This window comes from Nannospalax galili, unplaced genomic scaffold (genome assembly GCF_000622305.1).
Source record: "Nannospalax galili isolate Female #2095 unplaced genomic scaffold, S.galili_v1.0 scaffold1184, whole genome shotgun sequence".
Classification (NCBI taxonomy): Eukaryota; Metazoa; Chordata; class Mammalia; order Rodentia; family Spalacidae; genus Nannospalax; species Nannospalax galili.
Genome location: NW_008351624.1, coordinates 273,132 through 298,673, shown reverse-complemented (window position 1 = coordinate 298,673; position 25,542 = coordinate 273,132). Strand labels below are relative to the sequence as shown.

Below are 25,542 nucleotides of genomic sequence, written 5' to 3'. Positions count from 1 at the left end.
TTTTGCACGACCTATGCCAAACCTACTCCTACTCCCTCCCCATCTCTCTCTTCCTTCTTCTCTCTCTCTTCCTGCACTTTCCTGCCCAGACTCATGATCCTGCCTCCATTCCCTGTGGAGAGAGGATTCTCTTTGTCTCTACCTGCCTGCTCAGTTCCTTCGGTATTTCCTCTTCACTCTGTACATAATCTGTCACTATGGGAACCACTCAGTCCAAGTCTCAGGGTCTCACACCTCTTGCTTGTCTTCTTAAATCCTTAAAACACATAGGACTTTCAGATACAATGGGGCCAAAGTGCCTGAAGTTCCTGTGCACCACTGCCTGGCCTCAGTATGAGTTAGATAATGACTCTGTGTGGCCTGACACCAGAACCTTCGAACTCAATATTTTGAGAGATTTAGATAATTTCTGCCATCATAATGGCAAAGGGTCTGAGCTCCCACATGTCCAGGCTTTCTTTGATCTCTGTGCTAACCCTTCCCTCTGTGTCTCGTGTTCTTCCTGCCAGGTTCTCCTTGCTAAGACAGTTTCATGGGATCCCAACCACCAGGGCCTCTGCCCCTCCCTTACCCCTCCACCTCAACCTTTGACCCTAACATAGTTGATGCACTCCCTCCAATTAGGACCCAACCTCTACCTCCTCCTGCTCCCCAGCCTGAGGCACAGCCAAATCCTCTGCCTGCTCTCCCCTTGCTATACCCTCCCTTGCCTTCCCTCTCAGAGCCCAACCCAGCTCCCCTCCCTTCTCCACCTCGAACTCCCTCTCCATGATCTTCCCCCTCCCCTCTCCAGTGCTCTAAGTCTGTCACACCCTCTCCCTCCACTAACCCTACTTGAGGAAATTCGCAATCTTAAACAACTCCTTAACAAACACCTCCTACTTAGGCTCCACCACCACTTCATCTTACAATCAGCTCCAGATATCAGGAGGAAACTTAAATGCTTAGACAAGGGCCCTAAAACCCCCATGGGAGGTCTGTTAGACATGGCATTTAAAATCTTTAATAACCAAGAGGAACAGGAGAAGGCAGACAAGCTCGCTTTGTCCAAACTAACATAACAGCTGATGGCTGCAGTCCTAAGGGCTCCTCCAAAGAAGACTACAGACACTAACGGGGTCTAACAACATCTGCTAGGACCCTGCTTTAAGAGCAGAGCCACTGGCCACTGGGTAAGGCAATGTCCTAACCCATGACCACCTCCTGGTCCCTGTCCTCAATGTGGGCAATGAGGTCACTGGAGTCAATTGCTCTTTTTTGCAGCACCAAGGTAGGGCACTCACCTCCTAGACCCAGCCTGCTTTACAGGGTTCAGTGAACAACATTCTGGGCCTGGTGGATGAAGGCTGGTGAGGCCCTGGCTTCTTGGCCCCCACTGATTCCATAACCATCACTATGGAGGAGCCCCAGGGTACCAGCCATGGTGGCAGGTAAGACTTAATTTTGTTCTCAACACTGGTATGTCATGGTCTGTTCTCCCTTCCTACTCTGGCAAGGTTTTTCCCTCATAGATCTCTGGGAAGAGATCTGGGAAGCCCCACAACCCCAAATTGACAGGATTCTTATCCTGTGTATTCTGGAAGGTGCCTTTAACTCATTCTTTCCTGGTCATGCCCACCTGCCCAACTTCCTTACTTGGCAGAGAACAAAAGCCCTCCCTGTCTATTTCTCTCCCCTTCTCCACACTCTTCCTCCTTTCTCTGGTACTCCCCCCCCCCAAGCCAGGTCATGGCCACTTCCAGCTTCCAAAGTAAATCCCAAGGTCTGGGACATCTCAGCCCCAAGACTGTCCTCTCATCACACTCCTCTCTGCATTTTCTTAAAGGATCTCTCCCTATTTCCAAATGGGCCCCAATACCCAATCACACTCACCGCAATGGATTTAAGCTTACTTTGGGTCAGCCCATCTCTGTCCTTTTCCCCCATCGGCTTAAGGATTTACTAACCCACACGTCTCTTGCCAATGTAGCTCCCTCTAAAATACAACTCTTCCATGTCACATTTCTTGAAAACCCCTCACTCACCCTTGACTCATGCCCTCCTTTCAATCCACTTCCCTCCTCCCTTCCAGTGAACCGCTCATTCACTCGTGCTTGGAAACTCTTCAGTAACTCTCCTACCAGAATCTCCTCATTTCCCAAGATCCCCTACCAAACCCAACCCTGACTTAGTTTGTGGATGGAAGTTCAACTTTCACTCCAACGGGGTCCTGCATTGCTACAGCAGGGATCCAATACACAGTTGCTGCCATAGACCACTGGTGAGTAAAGATAAAAAAGACTGTCTAGGACTAATGGCCCCAATGGGCCATGGAAGTCCTGGATCAGGCAAGGGACCTGACAATGAAACAGCTCCAACACCTCAATGCTTCCTGCAGCTTCTCCTGGGATCGTGTTCTCATTCTATCACTAAATCTCCTGAGAAATTTCTCTCATGTTAATGTGTCCACTTGCTTCCTCTGTGCCCCCCTATAGGGTGCACTTCTCATCCCCCTCTCTATTTACAATGTTACTTCCCAGGCTAATACTCAATGTTCCCAGGAAACCCTAATACAATGACCCCTGCCTGCCCCTCCCCTTTTTAACAAAATGGAGTGATGGACTCCACAAACATCCAAATGCCCACACTCATCAAGCCACAATGTCAAAACTAAGAACAATACTGCTTTAACCTCGGGACTACTCTTTCTCTGTTCCTCCAAAGTATACTCTTGCATCTCTCTACAGATTGAAGACACCTGCTCTCCAGTCATTCTCATACCCAAACTAACCCTATACACACCAGGAGAGGTGTATGATGTCTTATCCACAGGGAAAGAAGTGACCAGAACAAGGAGATCAGCCACCTTGGCAGTCCTAGTAGGAATTAGCCTGGTGACATCAGTAGCAGCTGCTGAACTTGGGGGCCAGAGGTTTGGGACACATGCTGATCTCAACCCAGCATCTCTCCCAGGAAATAGAGGACCTCAGATGGAAACTCACCTCAACAGTGGAAACTACAGCCCAGTCAATGCAGATCCTACAACAGCAACTATCCTCTCTAGCCAAAGTTTCCCTCCAGAGCAGGCAAGCCCTGGATCTATTAACTGCAGAAAAGTGGGGAACCTGTATTTTCTTGGGTGAAGAGTGCTGCTATTTTGTCACCCAATAGGGTAAGGTTGAACATGACATAAAACGGCTTCAGTAGGAAGCCAAAGATCTTTCACTGAAGAATTCCCAGTGCCAGCAGTCACCTCAATGGGATATTTTTACAGGATTAACTCCCTGGCTTCTTCCCTTACTGGGCTCCCTACTTTCTGCTACCTTGGTGCTAACCATTGCTCCTTGCCTCTTCAGATATTTTAAGGACCGAATCCAAAAACTAACTCATGCTAATTTTATCAGTTGTTACTTTCCTTCCCTCCACATGTATACGAGCACCTGTCAACCATCAAGGACCCTGTTCAGATGCACAAGGAGGGAACCCCTACTGTCTGACAGACCCTTAATCCAGCGCCCCCACATTGACCTTGCCCAGCAGGAAGTAGCAAGAAGACAATGGCGCCCCCTATCCTATAATACAAAAGGCTGGAATATTAGGGTTTGGATCTGCAGCAGCCCTCTCCCCAACAGGGCCTCATGGTTTTGCAAGCCCCTGAGAATGCAGGAACTGAGTTAATGAGCACCCTGGTCTTTGAAGACAAGATAAACAGACTCCACCTTTTGACCAGAGGACCTATTACTGCAAAGAGTCACTTCAGCACAGCATGCTTCCTCTATGATGATCTTAAAGGGCAAACAGACACCTTTTGACCCAGATCCTGGATGAGGAATGGAAAGGGGCGGTTTTAACAGAAGCTGTTCTGATAAGCCCTGGGCTCCAGCTCTCCTGCCTAATTTTTAAAAAATATCTTCCTACCTTCTGCATCCCCCTCAAATCCCCCTTATAAAAACCCCAGCCCACAACTCGTGGGCTGACAATTTCCCTATCCTGAAGGGAATTGTCCTGTGTGAATTTCCCCTGCTAATAAACCCTATCCAGCCAGAGTTTTATCTGTGTCCTGGTACTTTCTCCCTATTGACCTGATTCATCTTTCACTATTGAGCTATGTAATCATCACCATTTTTTTTTCACTGCTGTTAAAACACAGACTTTAATGTTCAGTGGTATGTTATTTTCCCCATATTTCCCTCAAATAAGAACTGTTATCCATACAGGTAATATGATACTTTGATTTGTAAAGCACATACTTAAGATTATTTTATATTATCATTAAATATATCCATTTGTGAGCTTACTGTAAGTTCACAGGTGTTCTTTTGGTAAGCATATTTGGAATGACCAGAGTCTTGCAGAATTCAATCTGAGCTCATAGCTTCATCTTCAGTATTCTGACCAGTTTGTGCTGTGGGCATGGGGTGGGAGGTCGCTGTACATATATGTTCAGTGGTTTCTGTTCTTTATCAAACCCAAAGCTCTTATTTTATGTTAGAAGCAACATGAGAATGCTTATGGGGGCCAGAAAAGCTATAGTAAGAAGTGGAGCCCTGAGTGGGAACTGGTAAACCAGAGAGCATAGCCCTTAACAGGGAATGTTGCCTCAGTGCTGCCAGATGGTTGAAGGTTTTTCAAGAGAAAATCCGTAAGTGAAGTCTCCCAATTATATATATTTACAGTGAATTTTGAGAAGTTTAAAGCTACTGTGTAACTCAAGCACCGTGCACAAAATTCAAGTGCCAGCTTCTCATCACATCCCTCTCATGTCTTCAATTATTCAATTTTGTTTCCTGAATATTTGAGATTAGAAGAGAAAATATTTTTCTTGAAATTTTCAGTTTTCACTTTTATTTAGGCTTGCACCACCATGCCTGCCTTTTTACCTGGGTGCTAGGTATCAAACTCAGGTCTTTATGTTTGCATGGCAAGCACTTTACCACCTGAACTAAAGCCTCAGCCTTTCCCTTGATAGACATTTTTAAAGGTCAATGCTTAAAAAGAATTTTTTTAAATTAGTGTAGTTCATTGTTTCAGGTTTAGTTTGGATGCAGAAGCATGTCATGTAATATAGTGTACTGCAATAAACTACAGAGATTAGAAGAGAATGTACGCAGGTCCCCTTTAGAGAATCTCTCCCAAATACCACATGCCCATGCCTTTGTGTCAGAGTTCGAGAATTCCTGTAAGGGTTATGGACATAGTATAGTACTGTATTACATGTGGATTGGTCTTGCCTGGCAGCTCCCCATGCCTGGGGGGTCTTACCTTGTCAAATTCTGGTTATTCTTCCATAGCACTTTGACTGTGATTATGATAAGTATGACAATATTGGTGATGAGGATAATGGTTACAGGGATGATGAATGACCACAGAAATGGGCTTTTTATAAAATTATTGCCATTTGGAATTGCCAGCCAGCACCTGTAAAGGGAAACAAATTATTTCAATGGACCAATAAAGGTATAAATACTTGTTCCTTGTACTTTTAACATTATTGGCATTCACAAAACTGAAATGCCTACTAATAGCCCATATGCCTTGGCATCTTACACATTTAAGATCAGTTTCAAGAATTCAGCCCATTAGAAAAGTAAAGTGGGTTGGTTCTGCCATATTCTCTATGAAACAGTATGGGCTAGCAGAAAGAATATTGGCTTTTGGGTCAGTCCTTATTACTTACCGTTGTTATTATTGATATTGTTTTCAATTTGTTAGAAATCAAACCCAGAATTTCAGGCATGCAAAGTAACAGCTTTTCTCCTGAGTTGCACCCCCAAACAAACAATCTTGAGTGTTGTTTCCTGTCATTTATAAGTGTCTTACTTTAGATGAGTTATCATTTTTTCTTTATTTTATTTTATTATTATTTTTTAATTTTATGTGTATGAGTGTATTGCCTGCATGTGTGTGAGTGCACCCATGTCGTGCAATCCACGGAGGTCAGAAGAGGGCTACAGATTCCCCTGGAACTGGAGTTAAGGACAGTTCGTAGCTGCCATGTGGGTACTGGGAATCGAACCTGGGTCCTCTGCAAGAGCAGTCAGTGCTCTTAACTGCTGAGCCATCTCTCCAGCCCCAAGACTAGTTATCTTTTTTGTTTTACTTTTGCATATGTAGCTTATTCTGGCTCAAAATATGAGAGATACATGTATAGCAGGACAAGATCTCCTATAGCTACCTGAGACTTTCTGCCTCCATCCCCAATTTTAATCAATGTTTCTGATGTATCCTTACAGACTTAAACTTTGCAAACATCAGTAAAGGCATTTAAAAAAGAATTGGAAACAAATGGCACTATTCAATAAATTCAATTAACTTGTCTTGGAGAACTATCACAGAATATAAAAAATACCCTCAATTTTAGAGCTACATATTACTCCACTACTTTGATATTCCATAATGTACTTAAACAGTTTCTTACTGAGTTAGGCTGCTGGCCAGCAAGTCTCAGGGATCTGCCTGTCTCTGCTTCCCAGTACTAGGATTACAAACTCGCACCACCATGCCTGCCTTTTTACCTGGGTGCTGAATATCAAACACAGGTCCTCGATGTTTGCATGGCAGTTACTCTATCAACTGAGCCAAACCCTCAGCCACTTGATAGACACATTTAAAGATTAATAGTTAAAAACAAATTTTTAAAAAGTTATTTGACTTCATGAGCTTTGTTTTATGTAGTTTTGTTTAATGTTTTGTTCTCCCCATGTTTTGTTTTTGTAGATTTTTTTCCTCATCTTTTCTCATCTTAAGTGATGTGACCTCTTCATGGCATAAATGAAAAAATTACTTTCTTTATTTAACAAATATTTACAGAGAATGCTGTGTGCCAGGCAGCATTTTAGACATGAATTATCAGTGAACAAAACAAAACGGCATAAGTTAATAAGCTAATATTTTAATTCAGAAATGTAGATAAGACAGAAAATAAGATTTGTAGTATGTCAGATGCTGACAAATGTTCTAGATTAAAAACAAAGTGAGTAATGACTGTGTAGAAATTCCTGTACATATGTATATGCAGGGGAGAGTGCTTCAGTTTAAATAGAGTGGTTGAAGAAAGTCTCATAGAAAAAGAAAGAGATGCTCAAGCATAGACTTGATGTAGATGAAGGGGAAAGTATTCAAGCAGAGATTACATCAAGTCCAAAGGTCTGAGGTGACGTTTCACAAAAAGGCTGAGATTACATAAGTCCAAAGGTTTGAGGTGACACTTCACAAAGAGGCTAATGTAGAGTGGCTCGAATGAGAAAGTGATTAAATCTGTGCAAAAATGCAAACAACATAGGAGCTTTGTAGGCAGTTGTTTGTATTCTGGGTGAAGTGGAGATACAGAATGGTCTGCTTTGAGATTTAAAAGTTTTGTCTACTTGAGTTTTAATGGGTCCTGTGCATGTTGACACCATTGCTGTAAGTTCCTATGAGCAAGGTCACAGGAGCTTGTAGGACTCTATTTCCATATGGTTATGCACCTCCTCCTTGCCTCTTACAATCTTTCCACCCAAGTTTTATTCCAGATGCAGTCAAGGGAGAGGACATGAGCAAAAGTAGAAAACCATCTAGGAGTCTGTGCTGGACAGCTTTAGTGTCAACTTGACATACCTGGGTTGAGGGAGCCTCAATTCGGGAATTTCCTCTATTGGACTGGCCTGTGGCCATGTCTGAGGGGCATCTTTTTGATGAGTGACGTGGAAAGGGCCCAGCCCACTGTGGGTGGTGCCACCCCTGGGCAGTGGGGCCTATGTTGCATAAGAAAGCAGGCTGAACAGGGGCCAGGGGAGCAAGCCAGTAAGCAGCGTTCCTCCATGGCCTATGCTCCAGCTCCTGCCTCCAGGTTCCTGCCCTGAGTTCTTACCTTGGGCTCCCAGATGAACTGTGACCTGGGATATGTAAGCTAAATAAATCCTTTCCTCCCCAAGTTGGTATTGGTCAGAATGTTTTGTCACAGCAATGAAGAAACCAGAACAGAGTCTTTTATAATTTAGTGTGATAAGGCAAGTAGCGTGCAATAGAAGAGATGTGCAGTAATTGTCTGACTGCAGATTATTTAAGAGTAAGAAAGATCAGATGTGGTGGCACACATTTATAAACTCAGTACTTGGAAGGCAGAGGCAGGTGGATCTTTATGAGTTCAGGGCCAGCCTGGCGTACATAGTGAGTGACTGGATTATGAGAGCACTAATTTCATCGATGGGTAAATCTGTTATGGAGTTCACACTGAATGGGCTATTTGGAGGCAAAGAAATAGCTTGATTAAGAATTTAAATCAATTATTCCTGAAATCTGTCATGAAGCAGTTAGACAAATATTTATATGAGTTGAGCTATTTTAGACTTGATAATGCAAGTTAGGAGAATTATCATTTGTACTACTGTGTGTGTACATGGATGCAGATATTTGTTAAGATTCAGCAGTGACACAGTGATGCAGAGACCTGGAAGACACATGCACTTGGATCCCAGTGTCCATCAGAAAATACATAGTAGAGGGGGAAACCATAATTGGTACAAGAGGTACCCTACTAGTTTTGTTCTCACAACACCCTTTCTATTTGTTATTCTGAATCACATGACTCACATTTTGAGACACAGACTGCTGAGTAGGAGTATGGATCCTAGTGAGGCTAACTTTTATAGTTACAGAGTAGAATTTCTAGGAATGAGATAGGAAGGCCACAGGATGGAGACTATCACGATAAATAAAGACAAGTGGTCTAGTGAGCATCCTTTTTGGGCCTCAAATGTATTAAACACTTGGACGATTTTGCCATGATGAGAAAGATCAATTTTACCTCTATAGCACACACTTAAAAAAATTAAAACTAGAAAGTTGTAAGTCCTATGGTTAATTCCAATCTTTTCCTTATAGGAAAGTATGGTACAGCCTATCTCATGATAGTGTAGAGAACTGAAGTAGAGCATTTAGAGGAGTGTGGCCTGCTCTGTATTCACTCCTTAACCAGGGCCAGTAGAGATAACAGCTCAGGGAGCTGGGTCAGGGCTCTCAGGTCAGAAAAGCAGAACTGGGGTGAGTGATTTAGGAGGCATTAGTAGAAGGATAACTTAGGAAAAACACAATAATCCCTCCCGTTTCTCAATATATCCTGAAGAAATATGACCCTTGATACCATGTGTATATGTTGGAAGGTAGTGGGACAAGGCCCTGAGATGAACTAGATGATCACGTTACACATCCTTTCCTCTTTTTCCATCTGCTCTTACTATCAGTGGTACAGTGTTGTTCTCAGCATCTAATGCTGTCCTAAGGAAGGAATCTGCTTTTCATTATTGATAGCTCAGTGTGAATAAACTTAAGCAAAATGGCTTTTCTCATGAAGGCTTTTATAGAAATGGGTCTAGCTCTGTGCCTAGGTTAAGGTAAGAAAATAATGGTATAAAAGCAAATTACCTAACTCATAAAGTATCTAATTGTTAAATTAAAAATATTAATTCAAAAAAGATATTAAAACCCAATTAAACAGAGTTTGGAGTATGAAATCCAGGCAGGCAGTCAGCCCCCTGTCTATAGAGCTGGCATGATCAGGTGACTCCCCTTACACCATAGCCCTCCTTTACCAGAATTTGGCTTCCACTTGGGTTGGTTTAAGACCTTAGGTAGAATCTGGTGATAAGAATAGTTGGGTTGTACAAGAGAAGGAAAGATAAGTTAAGAGCAGCTGCTGCCTGGTAGTAAAAATATGTGAAGTATTGAAACTTAGTTCAGCTCAGCTCACCTCATCTTTCTTCTTCCCCACATAAAAAGCAAACACTATGCAGTCAGGTACTTCCAAAACTAACAGTTAATTATTCATGCTGGAAAAATTTGTTGTATGTGATACATCACCATGAACTATTCATTTTAATCATGTAAACATGGAATTAGTTTATCTGACTGGGACATATTGATGTGCTCTCTGATTGATATTACCTGTTTTCATGCTTTCTTGACATCAACCCACCCCAATAATCCAATAGGAAGTATTACCATTATTGTTATCCACTCTCTAGATGAGGGAACTAAAACAAAGAATTTTTAAGGATCATAACTATTATGTTATATGATTTTCTGACTTAGTAATAGTATATAATTTTAATATGAGAGTTCTGCTAGATGCTTCCTTTTCAGGGTTTATCAAAGGTAATTTCCTTCCATGTCACCATATTTAAAATATAATATTTATTTTAAAAAATTAAAACACCTATTAACACGACAATTCTAAAGTAAAATTCATATACATAGAGACAATTGAAGCCAAGGTCAGTGAGTAGTAAAACTTTCATGTCAAAGTAGTAAAATTTTTATGTTAAAAATGTAAACTTACATTTCCTCCTGCCGATAGTCTAACTCCCAGTATGACTTGGTCTCACTCTGAGCATATATAATTCCCACTGTTACACCTACCACTATAGCTGGGGCTCCTGTGTGATGAAGAGAAGCAAGGAGTTAATAATTTATCCAAGTTGGAGATTAAGTATAAAAGACTATGAATAAATTATACATCTGACCTTTTCAGATGTATTATTTTTCCTCTATGGACAATACACAAACTGATCAACAAAAGTAGATCGAAAGCAGAACTTTTCTGTTCTCTTTTTATTTTTTCATTGATTGTCTCTATATACAAATCTTAATACTGTTTCTCATTTCCTTGGACCTCATCATAATTTTCATCATTAAATAACTGAATTCCTCTTTCATTTGAGTAAATTTAAATTTGAGTATCACTAAGACAATTGTTCCTTTTGTCTTTGCTGGTACCCAGTATAATTTTCAAGAAATTTTACTAACAGTCATGCAAGTACTTTTCTCAAAACATTTCTATTAAAGTATCTAGGAGATTAAATACTCATGATCTAAATCTAGGATAAATAAAGAGATGTTTTAAAAATTAGCCTCTTTAAGTCATCTCATACTGTATTCAGTATACCTGCCTTGATCCTTCACTGGAGAATAAGCTAGGCAGAAACAATTATTTTTCCCACCTCAAAGTGTTGTACTACTGGTTAACCCTTTGATCAGTGTTCATTTAAACAACTGCAATGAAATTAAGTTCCTGAATAAGTGTCAAAGCAAACACTTACCCCATCCAATTAATGAGATGAAAATAATGAAATGTGAAGGCAGTGGCTTCATGGTTCTAATCAAAAGGAAATAGAGCTGGGCAGCACTGAGTCCATTCCAGGTAAATGTCACCAACAGAAAGTAGTGCAGCAAGGCAGTAACCACAGTGCACGAGGGATTTGGGGTTTCAATAGTGTCTCTTACAGGTATTTCATTGTTAGCAGAGTTAATAGCGCCATTACTGTCAGTTGTCTTCAAGTTCTTATTGGAGTTTTCAATTCCAAACACAAAGAGGAGGTTGAAAATCAACATTGACAAACACAGACTGACCAACACCCAGGTTACTGATGTTTTTCTGACTTTCCTTAAAAAAAAAAGAAAATGAAAAAAAAAGTAAATATGAAGACCAAGTGAAAGCAAAGCAATTGCAGAAATCCCCAAACAAACAAAAAATAATACTCAGGGAAACTATCAGAGAATAAATAAATGTCACTGCTCACTGTAAATTCAGTTCATAGCCCAGTGAGCCTGCTGGTAAATCTTCCTTCTCCTACTTACATTAAAAAAAAAAAGAGATGGAGAGAGAATACTCTGCTCTTATTTCTACAAAGCAGTGATTCAGCAATCAGGTTGAATACAGTACCATTGTATTCTGATAAAAAAAAGATAACTTATCTCTAAAGGGAACCATAATGGCCCCTAATCTCCAGTATTTATGCTCTGTGTAACCCCTCTTAAGCCTTCTCTTGCCTTGATTTAAACCTTTTTGTAACAGAAAGCTGGCAGCCAGGACTGTTAGGTACAGTAATGCTTAAGGTCTATGATACTTTCATGATCCATAACAAAGTTCAACTTTCTTTAAAACTAGAAGAAAAAGCTGGATTTCTAAGTCTAAAGATGTTAATCTATTCATTTTATGTGGATATAGTAATAACGTATTTTTAACTTTTATTTATTATCTTTTTAATGGAAGAAGGGTCCCACAAAGCAAAAGTGCCTCGGGTCTACAAAAGTCATAATGTGGCCTTTTTTGGTGGAATTTTGGGCCACTATGGAAAAGGTCCAGCTATCTTGCTGAAGAAACCACATAGAAATGCTCCGAGTATAAAGAGAGGGAGAAAGATCCAGCTTTCTAAACACACTGGAGGAGCTACCAGAGGATTTACCTCCAGGTACCATCTGACTGCTATCTCCTGGAACATCTCAGCAAGGCTAGTTGAGCCTCACTCAAACCAAACCAAGCCACAGAATCATGAAGGGTAATAAATTGTTTTAACCCACTGGGTTTCAGGGATCTGCAAGTATATACAAATTCAGTACATAGAAGAGTGTGTACATGGAATTTTCTACTTTAAAGTAGAAAACTTACACATTAATAGATGAATCCGTGTTTGAATGTAGAGAAAAGTTGCGTGTTCCTAGCAGTGATTTATTTTTGTAACTCACTTATAAATTTTAAATTAAGGCCAAGTGAAATTTAACAACTTCAAAACCTAATAAAGTAATGTGTTTTAAACAAAAGTATTGATTATTTAGCTTATTTTACATTTAAGGGAAAGCTTTCATAAATGTAAAATTAGAAATGTTTTAAAATTTGTTTCTTATTCCTACTGATACTATCCTTCATAATTTGGATAGACTGATGACTGCTGCCTCTTTGGCCTGTCCGAAACAAAATTTATATCTTTTCTGTAAGGCAGCTTAGAATTACTGTTTTTTCATTAAAAAGGACTAGTGTTCCAAGGATTGTTCTTTGGGAAGTTCTTGCTGATTGTCAAATGGTCAGCATGTTATGACTTTCCTTTAAACATAAAGTATGCCCAAAGACATTATAAGGGAATACTTGAAAAAAATTGTGCTATATTAAATTTAAAAATCTAGAAGAAATGGATGAATTTATAAATTCATGGAAACAACCAAAGTTAAAACAAGAAGATATCAACAGCTTAAACAGACCCATAATAAATAAGGAAATTGAAACATCAATAGAAAAGCTCACAACTAAAAAAAGCCCAGGCTCAGATGGATTCACAGCAAAATTCTACAAGACATTCAAAGAAAATCTATAACCACTGATTCAAAAAGATAGAGGAATAACTCCCAAACTCCTTCTATGAAGCCAGTATCACTCTAATACCAAAACCAGGTGAAAACACAACAAAAAAGAAAACTACAGGCCCATATCCTTAATGAACATAGACACAAAGATTCTCAACAAAATAATCACAAACCACATACAGACACATGTCAAAAAGATCATCCACCATGATCAAATCAGCTTTATTCCAGAGATCTAGGGATGGTTCAATATATATAACTCAATGAATGTAGTAAATCATACAAATGGACTTAAAGACAGAAACCACATGGCCATCTCAATATATACATAAAGACCTTTGACAAAATTCAGCATGCATTCACATTAAAAGTTCTAGAGGGAATTGGACTGGAGTGAACATACCTCAACATAATTAAAGCTATATACAACAAACCCACAGTCAATATCATTCTAAATGGAAAAAGAACTGGAAGCATTCCTATTAAAATCCGGAACCAGACAAAACTGTGCTCCATCTCCACTCCTTTTCAACACAGTGCTTGAAACACTTCCCCGAGAAATAAGACAATAGAAGGAAATTAAAGAAGTATTAATTGGAAAAGAAGAGATCAAATTATCACTATCTGCAGATGATATGATATTATACATAAGAGATTCCAAATTTCCACCAGAAAACTTATAGAAATGACCAATACTTTCAGCAAAGTGGCAGGTTGCAAAATCAACTTACAAATATCAGTAGCTTTTCTATATACCAATAACAAGCAATTAGAGAAAGAATTCATGGAAACCCTCTCATACACAACAGCTTAAAAAAATGAAATATCTAGGAATAAACCTGGCCAAAGACATTAAAGATCTCTACAATGAAAATTTAAAATATTTAAAGAAACAGAGAAGATACGGCCAGGATATGGAAGCACCTATAATGCTCATGGATTGGTAGAATTAATGTTGTGAAAATGACAATCCTACCGAAAGCAATCTACAGATTCAATGCAATGTGAATCAAAATCCCCACAACATTCTTCACAGAGCTAGAAAGAACCATCCTAAAATTCACCTGGAATCACAAAAGACCCCAGATAGCTAAAGCAATCTTGGGCAAAAAAAGCAATGCTTTGGAGATCACCATACCATATCTAAAACTATATCATAGTGCTATAGTCATAAAAACATCATGGTGCTTGCACAAAAACAGACACATAGATCAATGGGACCTAATAGAAGAACCAAAGATGAGTGCGTGCATTTTAGCCAGCTAATATATGACAAAGGTTCCAAGAACACATATTGGAGGAAAGAGAGCATCTTCAACAACTGGTGCTGGCAAAACTGAATCTCCACCTGTAGATGAATCAAAATGGACCCTTTTCTTTCACTCTGCACTAAAGTCAAATCCATACAAAATGTAGATGTTGGAAAGGACTTTCTAACTCAAACATCAATTGCTCAGGCATAAAGTTCCACAGTTGACAAGTGGGAACTCATTGAATGAAAAGCTTCTGTACAGAAATAGAAACAACCAAGGAACTGAAGAGGAAACCTAGTGAGTAGGAGAAAATCTTCACCCCCTACACATCCAACAGAGGACTAATATCCAGAATATGCAAAGAACTCAAAAACCAAAATATAAATAAATAAATAAATAAATAAATAAATAAACCCAATAAAAATATGGGCTAAGATCTTGAACAGATAGTTCTCAAAAGAAAAATAAAAATTGCTAAAAACACTTTCAAAAGTACTCAACATCCTTAGTAATTAGAGAAATGCAAATAAAACCACCTTAAGATTTCATCTTACCTCAGTCAGTCTGGCTAAGATCAAGAGAACAAAAGGCACTGAATGCTGGCAAGGATGTAGAGGAAGGGGAACATTTTCACTGGTGGTGAGTCTGCAAACTTGTGCAACCACTATGGAAAGCAGTGTGGAGGACTCTTAAAAAAAATAAAAATGAACCTAGTGTGTGATCTGTTATACCACTCCTTGGCATATACCCAAAGGACTCATTCTACTATAGAGACACTTGTACATCCATGTTTGTTGCTGCTCTTTTTACAATAGCTAAGAAATGGAAACACCCTAAATGTCCTTCAACTGATGAATGGATAATGAAAATATGGTTCATTTACAAAATGGAGTCCTAATAAGTAGTAAGGAATGATCAGATTATGAAATTTGCAGGTAAATGGATGGAACTAGCAACTGCTATACTAAGTGAAATGACAGAGACTCAGAAAAGCAAGATATGTATGGTGCAGATCTTAGCACCAATCCCTTATATGAGAGTATATATCCTGATGTACCATTAGGAGCGAGGAGAATGGAAAGGATGTGTGGAGATAAAGGGAAAGAAAGAGCCTGACACAGGAAGATAAGAGGAAACATGTTATCAAGGGGGAAATGGGGAAAATTGGGGTAATCAGCTGGGGAGGAGTGAAGGGCATACAAGGAACCATGGGGGTAAAGGAGAATAAGGAACTAAAGAGAGGGGTCATAATAGGAGACAGGTATTATCAAGGGGAATATAAGTGTACTTAAACTGGGGAGAGAATAGGAAGGTTAGACAGAGAGAGAGAGAGAGAGAGAGAGAGAGAGACTATATAAACCTTTAAGTGGCATAAAAGCAGAGGGAAATATATTAACTCACCCCTCCCTTAAAAACACACACACAATATCTAAGCATGAATGCATGTGTATACCTGAAGGTTACATAATGAAAAACAGTGCCAGACAGGAAAAACTATCCTTTGGGTTGTTGGTCAGAGTAGTACAAGAGACTCCTAAAATAACATAGGCTATGTCAGAGCCTTTGATTACCTCCAAGAACTTGCAGGTAAGACAGAACATAGGTTGGACATGGGACTTGGAGCAATGGAGCTGGAACTGACCTGGAACCCTTCTCCCTGAAACTAGCTGTTATAGTTCTAGAGGATACTATGCAAACTGCTAATGGAGAAAATCAATCAATGGTCCATCCCAGCTGCAAAGTCTATAACCACATGACTGGCACAGTAAATTATCTATATTGGGACAGTAGTGGGACTTTCATCTAGGCAGTAATCAACATCTATCTAATTGGACTTAAATCCCTCTCAATGAGAGAGAACTCATGTATGGCACTGTAAATATAGCCAAATACACATGGCCAGAGAGGTCATAAATCCCAGAGGAAAAACCCTATCTCTGTCCTATCTCTAGACAAATGAAATTTCTTACTCTATGGTAAATATGGAGCCCTATATTTACAAAGTATATCATATACCACTCAAGAAAGAACTCTCTTTTTGAAACAGATGGAGGCTATTACAGAGTTCCACAACTGGTCACACACAGAGAATATATGTCTAAGAGATGCCTAGCCCTAAGTGATACATCTACAGTGAAATCTCTACACTTAAGGCTCATTAAACAGGGGGTAGAGAGAATATTAATATATTCTTCAATCCTCAACAGCAAAGCTTCCTCATACACAGAGTGTGATGCATACAGAAAGCCATAACTGCCTAATTTTTAGAGAATAAGAAACGGTAGAGTCCATGACCCTGGATAGGTCTCCTATACTAAATGTCATCCACCCATGGCTCAAGGACCATTGTGGAATAGGAAATGGAAAGATTGTAAGAAACAGGGTCGATGCATGTATATAAGGGAATAGAGGCTTTCAGGCCTTTGGGAACTTGCTCATAAACTTGCAACAGTGGTGACAGCATGTACAAAACACATGCAGACTCAATCAGACCAAAATCCAGCATAGAACTGGGGAAATGGGCAGCAAGCCCCAACCATAGCCAAGGAACCACTGGAAAAATGACTACTGTGGAATGAGGGAGAGTAGATCTTCTTTAAGGGAGTTACTCTAGATAGACTGACTAGATTCTAGTGAATGAACTTGCACCGAGAGAAATCTGGGTACAGAGTTGTACAGCTTGTCCAGATAGGACTTAACATATATGACAGAATACCTGAAATTGATAGGAGACACATTAGGGGGAGAGGAAGGTGTGTCTAATTTTGATTAAGATGTATTAAAAAAATAAATAAATAAAAATGGATGAAAATAATTGGCAAATATAGGTGAGGTTTATAAGGATATTCAGTACTCTTCCAACTTTACAGATTATGTTTTTTAAAAATTTTAAAAAATTGTATTGAATTTTTGCATATTTCATACAGAACATCTCAATCAATCTGAATTATCTTTTAAAAATATTTTACTTATTATTTTTATTTTATGTGTATAAGTGTATTGCCTGCATGTATGTGAGTGCACCCATGTCATGCAATGCCTCAAAGATCAGCAGAGGGTTTCAGATTCCCCTGGAGCTGGAGTTAAGGACAGAATGTAGCCACCATGCGGGTGCTGGGAATCGAACCTTGGTCCTCTGCAAGAGCAGTCAGTGCTCTTAACCGCTGAGCCATCTCTCTAGCCCCCAATCTTAATTATCTTTATACGCCCTCCCCCACTGGCACCCTCCCATAGCCCCCACACTGGAACTCATACATTCTGTCATTTGTATTAAGGCCTATTGTGTCAAGTTAGTATCTCCAGACATCCCTCAGTGCAAGTTCATCTACTGAGGTCTAGTCAGCCTATGTAGAGTCTCTCACTTTAGGAAGATCAGCTCTTCCTCACCCAGAAGTAATCAGTCACCAATATTTCTTTAGAGTTTTTATTTTTAATTAAAGTAAGACTAAAATTTGTAAATAACATCTTTATAATTAAAATCTGGCTCCACATGTCTAAGAACAGTATTTAGAATAATTGGTGAGGGGAAATGTTTCTGAAGGAATGATTAATTCATCTTGTGAGATCTTGAGTTAGAGAGAATGAGATTGGGACATTGATTCAGTAGATCAGTTTATTCTACAGATAAAGCTTTTCTATGGGCTACATGTGGTACACAGCCCTGGGGAACCAGAGCTGAGAGCAAAACAAGGCAATGGTGACAAGGAAGTCAGAGGAGTTCCTTAAACCTTCATAAATTGTCCTGCTAATGTATTTTCTAAATCTATCAGTAAACTAGTAACACACTTAAGAGATACAGGTTGCTAAAAATGCAGCTTGTAAGAACACCACCTCAAGTAGGATACAGAATTGGGCCTTCAGTGAAGAAGGTGAAAAGAAATATGTTTATAGGTAGTTATTTAAAGATTAAAGTTTTTCTCAAAAACAAAAACATATGAAATTAAATAACTTTCAAAATTTCACCATTTGAAACTTTGCATATTTTAAATTTTATTTTCAGAACTGCAGAGATGGCTCAGCAGTCAAGAGCACTGGCTACACTTGCAAAGGACCAGGGCTTGATTCCTACATCCATACGGCAGCCAGGAGCCATATGGATGTAATTTAGTCTGTAATTCCACTTCCAGGGATCTGATGCTCTCTTCTGGTCTCTGCAGGCATTTTATGCATGTGGTGCACTTACAATACATGCAGATAGACAAGGCATTCATATGCAGAAAATAAAAATTATTTTCAAAAATTAACCCTTCAACAATGTTCTTGTACAATCCAAATTGTTATACATGTTCTACTCAGCATTGAAGAATTACAGGATTTATGAGTTATGGGATCACATTAATTTTATTGTCAAAGCACTTCTCATGTTTATAATTTTATACTTATTTGTGTATATCCCTCAGTCTCTCTGAGTATCTTGAGTATCTTGAACTGAGTTTTCTTCTTGGTTAGAGAAACTAACTGGTGAGAATATACCCAATCAATTATAATCAGAATAGAGATTTTTCTTAAGAAAAGCACCTCCTTCCCCTCTTACCTGGTGACAATCTGAAATATGATCGTCAGAGCCAGACCAGCAATGGACAGGGCACACCCAATAGTGGACAGTACGTCTAGTGATTGGGGATACTGATAATTCTTTTTAAAAGTCTGAAAAAGTAAGTTGACATTGATTTTTAAATATATTGGTTCACCCATTTAAAAATATTAATGAAGTTCAATATCAAACTCATATTGGTCAAAATAACCAGATAGTTGCCAGATATGTCTTCTTTTTATAAAGCATTTGATATATTTTAAATGAAGTAAATTCATTATCTGTAATAGTTTGCATAGTCTTTAAAACAATCCAACTTATATGCACATACACATACTTTTATTCAGTGTCTACAGGACAGAGTTGTTTATATTAGATCTAAATTGCCTAGCATTATTTTATTTATTAGTGACATTATTTTGTGTTACTGAGCACATCTAAGCTACTTTACTAAGATAACATTGCAGAAATTTTGTCAATATGAAAGATGTTCACATAATTCTGCTAATTTCTAAAAAATAGGTCTTATTTCTGTTATATATATATATATATATATATCCCAGTACATTCATAAATATACATGTAAAAGTATATTCCAGGGGACCAAGGAGATGGCTCAGTGGGTAAGGGCACTTGCCACCAAGGCTGAAAACCTGAGTTCCATTCACAGAACTTACCTCGTAGAGGAAGAGAACTGACTCTCCCAAGTTGTCATCTGGCATCTACACACATACTATGGCATGTGCACACCCACACAATAAATACATAAATGTAAAAAATAGAATATTCCATATGAATATATATCCTTTGAAACATGAAGATATCTATAATCTATCTATCTATCATCTATCTATCTATCTATCTATCTATCTATCTATCTCTCTATCTATCATAAGTTTTTTTGTGTTTATCTGAACTTTTCTGAGTTTTTAAACTGTTAAAAGTAGAAAAACATTTAAAAAAGATTTCCATTTCATTTTAGAATATATTGTTTTGTGCAGAAAGACTCATTGTTTTTGCTACTAACACTGAGATGTTGGTGCATGCATCTCTAATCTGTATGCATCTGATTATTACTAGTCATACTCGGTTGTACTTGGACCCTTAGCGCCTGTGTATGTCTATGAAGTCATCGGGTGTATTTCAATGGTAATATTTGGTGCCTCTACTAATTAGTATGATGTAAATTTCCATGCTTCCTCCTCAAATATAATACATTAAAAAAATTTGTTGATTTGTGTGTGTGTGTGTGTGTGTGTATGTGTGTGTATCACAGAGAATATCCCAAACCATCTTATTCGACTATACACCCATTTCCCAGTTGGCACCCTCCCATAGTCTCCTTCCCCCTACTAGAGCCCTTATATTCTGATATCCCTGCTACAATTTTATGTCTTACAGTACTTATACTGAGTTCAATATTGTATAACTGTATTAACTCAACTGTGAACCTAGAAACTTGCACCCACTTGTGAAAGAGATGTACTCTTGCTCTGGAGTATGTTACTGAATATGTTAAATTTGTAGTGAAATGCTTCCTCTAATCATGTAGTCATTAAAAATTAAAAGAAATAATGATTAAAAATAATAATAGACCAAAAGGCAAACTGAACAAACTGACATTGAAATGGACTTCTCAAAAGCTTCAAAAAACATTTTCTTTGGTGGGAACAGGATCGTAATTACGAATCTTTTTTAAAGGTTAAAACCTCATTTAATTTTATGTCTTATAGGGTTTATACTGAGTAAAATATTGTATAACTGTAATAATTCAATTGTAAACCTAAAAATTTACAGCCAATTTTGAAAAAGATGCATCTTAGCTCAGAAAATTGTCATTGAATATGTCAATGCTGTTGTAATGAAATGCTTCTTCTAAGTATGTGGTTATTAAATAAATAATTAACTGGAAAAAATTCACATTTCCCCCCAAATAATCATAATCTGTTGTAATGTTTCTCTTTCATTTCTAAATTTAACTTGGGTCATCTCTTTTATTAATTTGACTAAAGTTTTGTCAAGCTTGTTAATCTTATAAAGAACCAATGTTTCATTTCATTGAAAAAAATGACATAAAATAAAAAGAAAATACTAGAACACACAAACACACAAAAGTAGAAAAACAATGAATCTCATTTACAAAATATGAAAGTCATGATGATGTAGAAGCCTAATAAAAAGCATGCATTTCTCTTAATGGCAAGATATCCTATGCCATGCCCTTCTGTTGGTAATCTATCTCTTCTCCAGAGGTGAGCTGTTAAATGTGCTAAATAATATTATGTTTGTCTATTGCACAAAATCATAGATGTTTCTTTAACATTATAGGATTATGTATAAAGTAATAAAATCAATTAAAATAAGAGCAATTTGCAATTAAAGTGAGGCAGCTGTAATTATCGTAAAAAGTTATTTTTAAAGAAAGTTCTATTCTCAGATCATGTACACTCTATCAATGTCTTCTGCTGATTTCTGTCCTAAGCATGGTTGCATCACATCCTGCTGATTGACATCTGCTTGTCCCGGGGGCATTTATAAAATTTATAGCCTATTAACAGGAAGACATTCTATGTATCCTTCATTTCATCACATATCCAATCTAACATTTTTGTTTTCTTAGAATAGTTTCTGCAGCTGGAGAGATGGCTCTGTGGTTAAGAGCACTGACTGCTCTTACAGAGGATCTGGTTCAATTCCCAACACCCACATGGAGGCTAACAATGTTCCCTAACTCCAGTTCCAGGGTAATTCAAAGTCATCTTCTGACCTCTGTGGGCACTGCATGACATGGGCGCAGTTACATACATACAGGTAATACACTCATACACATAAAATAATTTAAAGAATAGTTTCTGAAAATGGAACATAGAGTAGACTTTCTTCTTGAAAGGGCCAGTGGAAGAACTATCGGAGACCATTTTACAGCTGGATTTCAGAACTGTTACCTGTGCCTTGCAAAGGGTAGCTGTGTATTAAAAGGATCAAGGAAGGGAGAGTGGAACGATGGGAAAATTGAGTTCAAAAACTATTTGCTTTTCACCTTCTAGCAAAAACAGTAATGTGGACAATGCCATTTGAAAATATTTTCAGTAATTAAACTGTCTACATAGGGCTAAATATGGACTGAAAATGTTTCCGTAACAGCACTTCTCCGTAACAGACTCTAGTGAGGTCTGTAAGATTTTAGTTCACATATAGGCTTTATTTTCACGCATAAGAACAACACAGTGCTAATTTGAATTCACCTATTTCTATTCTAAGACCACACTGTAAGAAAACCTCTGTCTGGTACTTTCAGTACTTCCCTTTTCATGCTGATGAATTTTTCCCCTCAGTTTTCTATTTAATCTCAGCTGAAATTCTATGTAAATCACACTCTGAAGTCATTCCAGTTTGCATTTCTAGAATTGTATATAAGGACAGTCCTTGTCCAGAAAGATTGTTACCATCTGTATGCACATTCTTACCATCAATACAGCAAAGCTAGTAGTGTGGTTACAATGGCAACCGAGGAATCCTTCAATGCTCCCATTTTTGTGACAGCCGAATGTGTCCCAGTCGTTCGTTGAAAAGTTCCAGTAGACACAGGAATAGGAGTTAAGTTGTAATTCTCTTTGGTTGTACTGTGAATTGATGAGACATAACAATTGTTAATGGTTTTTTCTTTTTCTTTTTTAAATTTGGAGAAATTCATACTTGAATACTGCATTTACCCTATTTCCACTCCTCCCACTTCAACTTTTCCATGCCCCCTTCCACTGTCTATTTCATGACCTCTTCTTTAATTATTGGGGTTCTGTATAAATATGTGTATATATTTTAAATGCTTAGATAGAAGACCATCTAACAGGATAAGATAGCCCAAGAGAAATAAGTATATATGAAGTATTAACATGATTTTTATAGACTGAGGGGAGAATAAGTGTATAAAAATACCAAGTGTGATAGCACACAGCTATAATCCTGGTAATTGTGAGGCTGGGGAAGGAGGACTGCTGCAAGTTTAAAGCCAGCCAGAGCTAGAGAGCAAGCATCTGTCGGAAAAACAAACTAAACAGCTAACTAACCAACAAAAGCATAGAAGGATACAAAATCCAAATTAGTTAGCTTTCTATTTAGTTTGACAAAAAAAGGTGAGATAAAGATTTTAATGATTACTTTAAAAAATCCCTCTCAAAGATACTGTCTATGGAGTTCATGTATCCAATTTCTCTGCTTTTGTATTAGGAGCAGCCACAAGTTTTATTTTCATTCATGGGAAAACTCACACTGGGATTAAATGCCATTTGAACAGAAACTTTCGGATCTTGTGCCATTGTATTTATCTTGCCTGAGATAATTTTTTGACTGGAATCTGATGTAGGTGTGAAAGTTTTTGATTGGAAAAGCTTGCTGTTTTGATACACTACAAAGCCACATGACTCTGTATCTGTGGAAAGAAAAAAACAATTAAAACCAAGAAATGCAGCCTCCGATACGAAAGAAACAAAGTTTCATGCTGTAGAACTGTAGGACTGCTTCATATTTGAGTAAAACACAGTAAAAATAGTTTGCTGGCTGAGTTTTTACTTAATTTCAATACAGTATAGTGATGTTATAATATGCATATACTTTACTGTTATCCATGGTTGTTGGCTCACAGCTGCCTGTCCAAGGCAGGCCATAAGCACTAAAATACCCCTTCTCATGCTGGGTTACAGAAGCTCTAATTTTTCCTATCTTTCAGTGTTAACACTGGCCATGAAGAAATTGTCTGACCCATCTGATTCAGTAAATCATAAGCTCTGTCTAGGAAAATGTCTTACCCCATGCCCAAGAAGCAATGCTGTACAGACTTGACAAATTGAAGAGATAGCCTTGTTGAATTTCCTCTCAATTTATTAACATTAGCTTATATCCTTTGTCCAAATACATTTCTACATGTTTGCCCATGCTTTAATTATGCCTATGCAATGAAGTCTCCATGAAAAGACCAAAGGACAGGGTTCAGAGAGTTTCAGAATAGCAGACCATGTGGAGATTCCTGACTGCTGTACTCCCAGAGATGGAGGGAAACTGTATCCCTTCACCTAAAACTCACCCTATGCATTGCTTTATCTGTACCCTTTGTACGGTCCTTTATAATAAGCCAATAAATGTATTTCCCTGAGTTCTGTGAGTTGCTAAAGTAAATTAATGAACCCCAAGGAGAGCATCATGAGAACCCTGCTTTATAATTGGTCAATCAGAAGCACAGATGGAACTTTCTGTGGCTTGTAATTGGCTTTGTGCGTGTTTGGAGGGTTTTATTCTTAGGGACTGAGCCTTCAGTCTATCTCCAGTTAGATAGTGCCTATAATTTTGTTAATTAAATTATAGGATACACTGTAATGGTATCATTGCAGAACTAATTGCTGGTGTGGGTGTGGAGGGGTTGGGGAGTGGGGCAAAACCTGCATACAGATCTGTATTGAGAGCTATAACATGAGTAATTAACATGTAACTCATGGTTGGCTAATTTTCCTCACACTGAATTCTTTCTGAGGTTCATTTTCTTTATCTTCTCTGTAGTAATGACAGTTTCTACCTACTCCACCTCAAAGTGACATTGTAAAGCCCCTATGCATAAGCATCTTGCTTTCTACGCAATGAGAAAGAGGAGATGGGATCCACGCGTAGGCCCAACCTGTGTTGTTTGCTTCACTGGTAAGACATGGGACAAGAAAGAGCAAAGGGTGACTGTCAGGATGGCTGTGCCTAGAGAAGCCCCTGTGAGGTCCTGTCTGCTGTTCATGACAGCAGGGCGGTAGCCTTAGGTCACAGGCAAGGAGTTCAAATGAAACTTTCAGCAAGATTTAGGGACAGGAACTCCTTAGCATCTCTGCTCTGTCTCACAATCATCAGCTAATCTCAGGGCTGGGAGGCTATTGCAAAACATCTCTTCTGGACATTGGAGAAAGAAGTCAGTTGTTCATTAAAGGCCCTGTAAAGTCAGAATCATGAGAGTTGTACTGGCCTGGCATGGCAGTGGTCAAACAACTTGCTGAAGAACACCTCCTAACCAATGGGGCCAATAAACCCCAGCAATCTGCCTATCTTCTCATTCCCCCAGAGCTCTGGATACAGGTACAGGTAACCACACCTGGCTCTTTACATGGGTACTGGGGATCTGAACTCAGGTCCTCATGCTTGCACAGCAAGTGCTCCTACCTACTGAGCCATCTCCCAAGCCCCAAGTGTATATTTTAACTGAATAACTGACTATACTGTCTTCTCTTTCCTAAGTTATGAAGTAATGGTAGCCTGAGACTAGCCTATTCCATCTTGTGACTTGAAAAGGAGGTGTTTAAGGCCCAGACAGTCTCCTGGTTGTTCCTCGGCTGGCCATATTGCTCTAGCCTCCACCTGGGAGGAAGCAGGTGGGTTCCTCATGTTTTTCACGACAAATTAACCTCACCAAATTTTTCCTCCTTGGCATTGTATGACAAAGTTAACCCTAATTTTATCTTTTTTTCCAGTTTATTATTTATTTAATAATGAAATTGAGATCTTTTTTTAAAGGTAAAACCTCATTTAATTTTATGTATTATAGGGTTTATACTGAGTACAATATTATATAACTGTAACAATTCAACTGTAAACCTAAAAATTTACAGCCAATTTTGAAAAAGATGCATCTTAGCT

At 38.5% G+C, this 25,542-nt stretch overlaps 1 protein-coding gene across 1 annotated transcript in view; it reads right to left on the bottom strand.

The window, feature by feature from the left end:
• Positions 1-25,542, bottom strand: part of Adgrg7 (adhesion G protein-coupled receptor G7) — a 67,871-nt gene that overhangs the window by 9,854 nt on the left and 32,475 nt on the right. Inside the window, exons 9-14 of the mRNA XM_008848489.1 lie at positions 23,148-23,308; positions 22,347-22,502; positions 18,880-18,992; positions 11,055-11,398; positions 10,295-10,391; positions 5,242-5,397 (exon numbers count right to left, since the gene is read on the bottom strand). Of these exons, the coding sequence (XP_008846711.1) occupies positions 5,242-5,397; positions 10,295-10,391; positions 11,055-11,398; positions 18,880-18,992; positions 22,347-22,502; positions 23,148-23,308 (1,027 nt within the window). The remainder of the gene's footprint in view (positions 1-5,241; positions 5,398-10,294; positions 10,392-11,054; positions 11,399-18,879; positions 18,993-22,346; positions 22,503-23,147; positions 23,309-25,542) is intronic.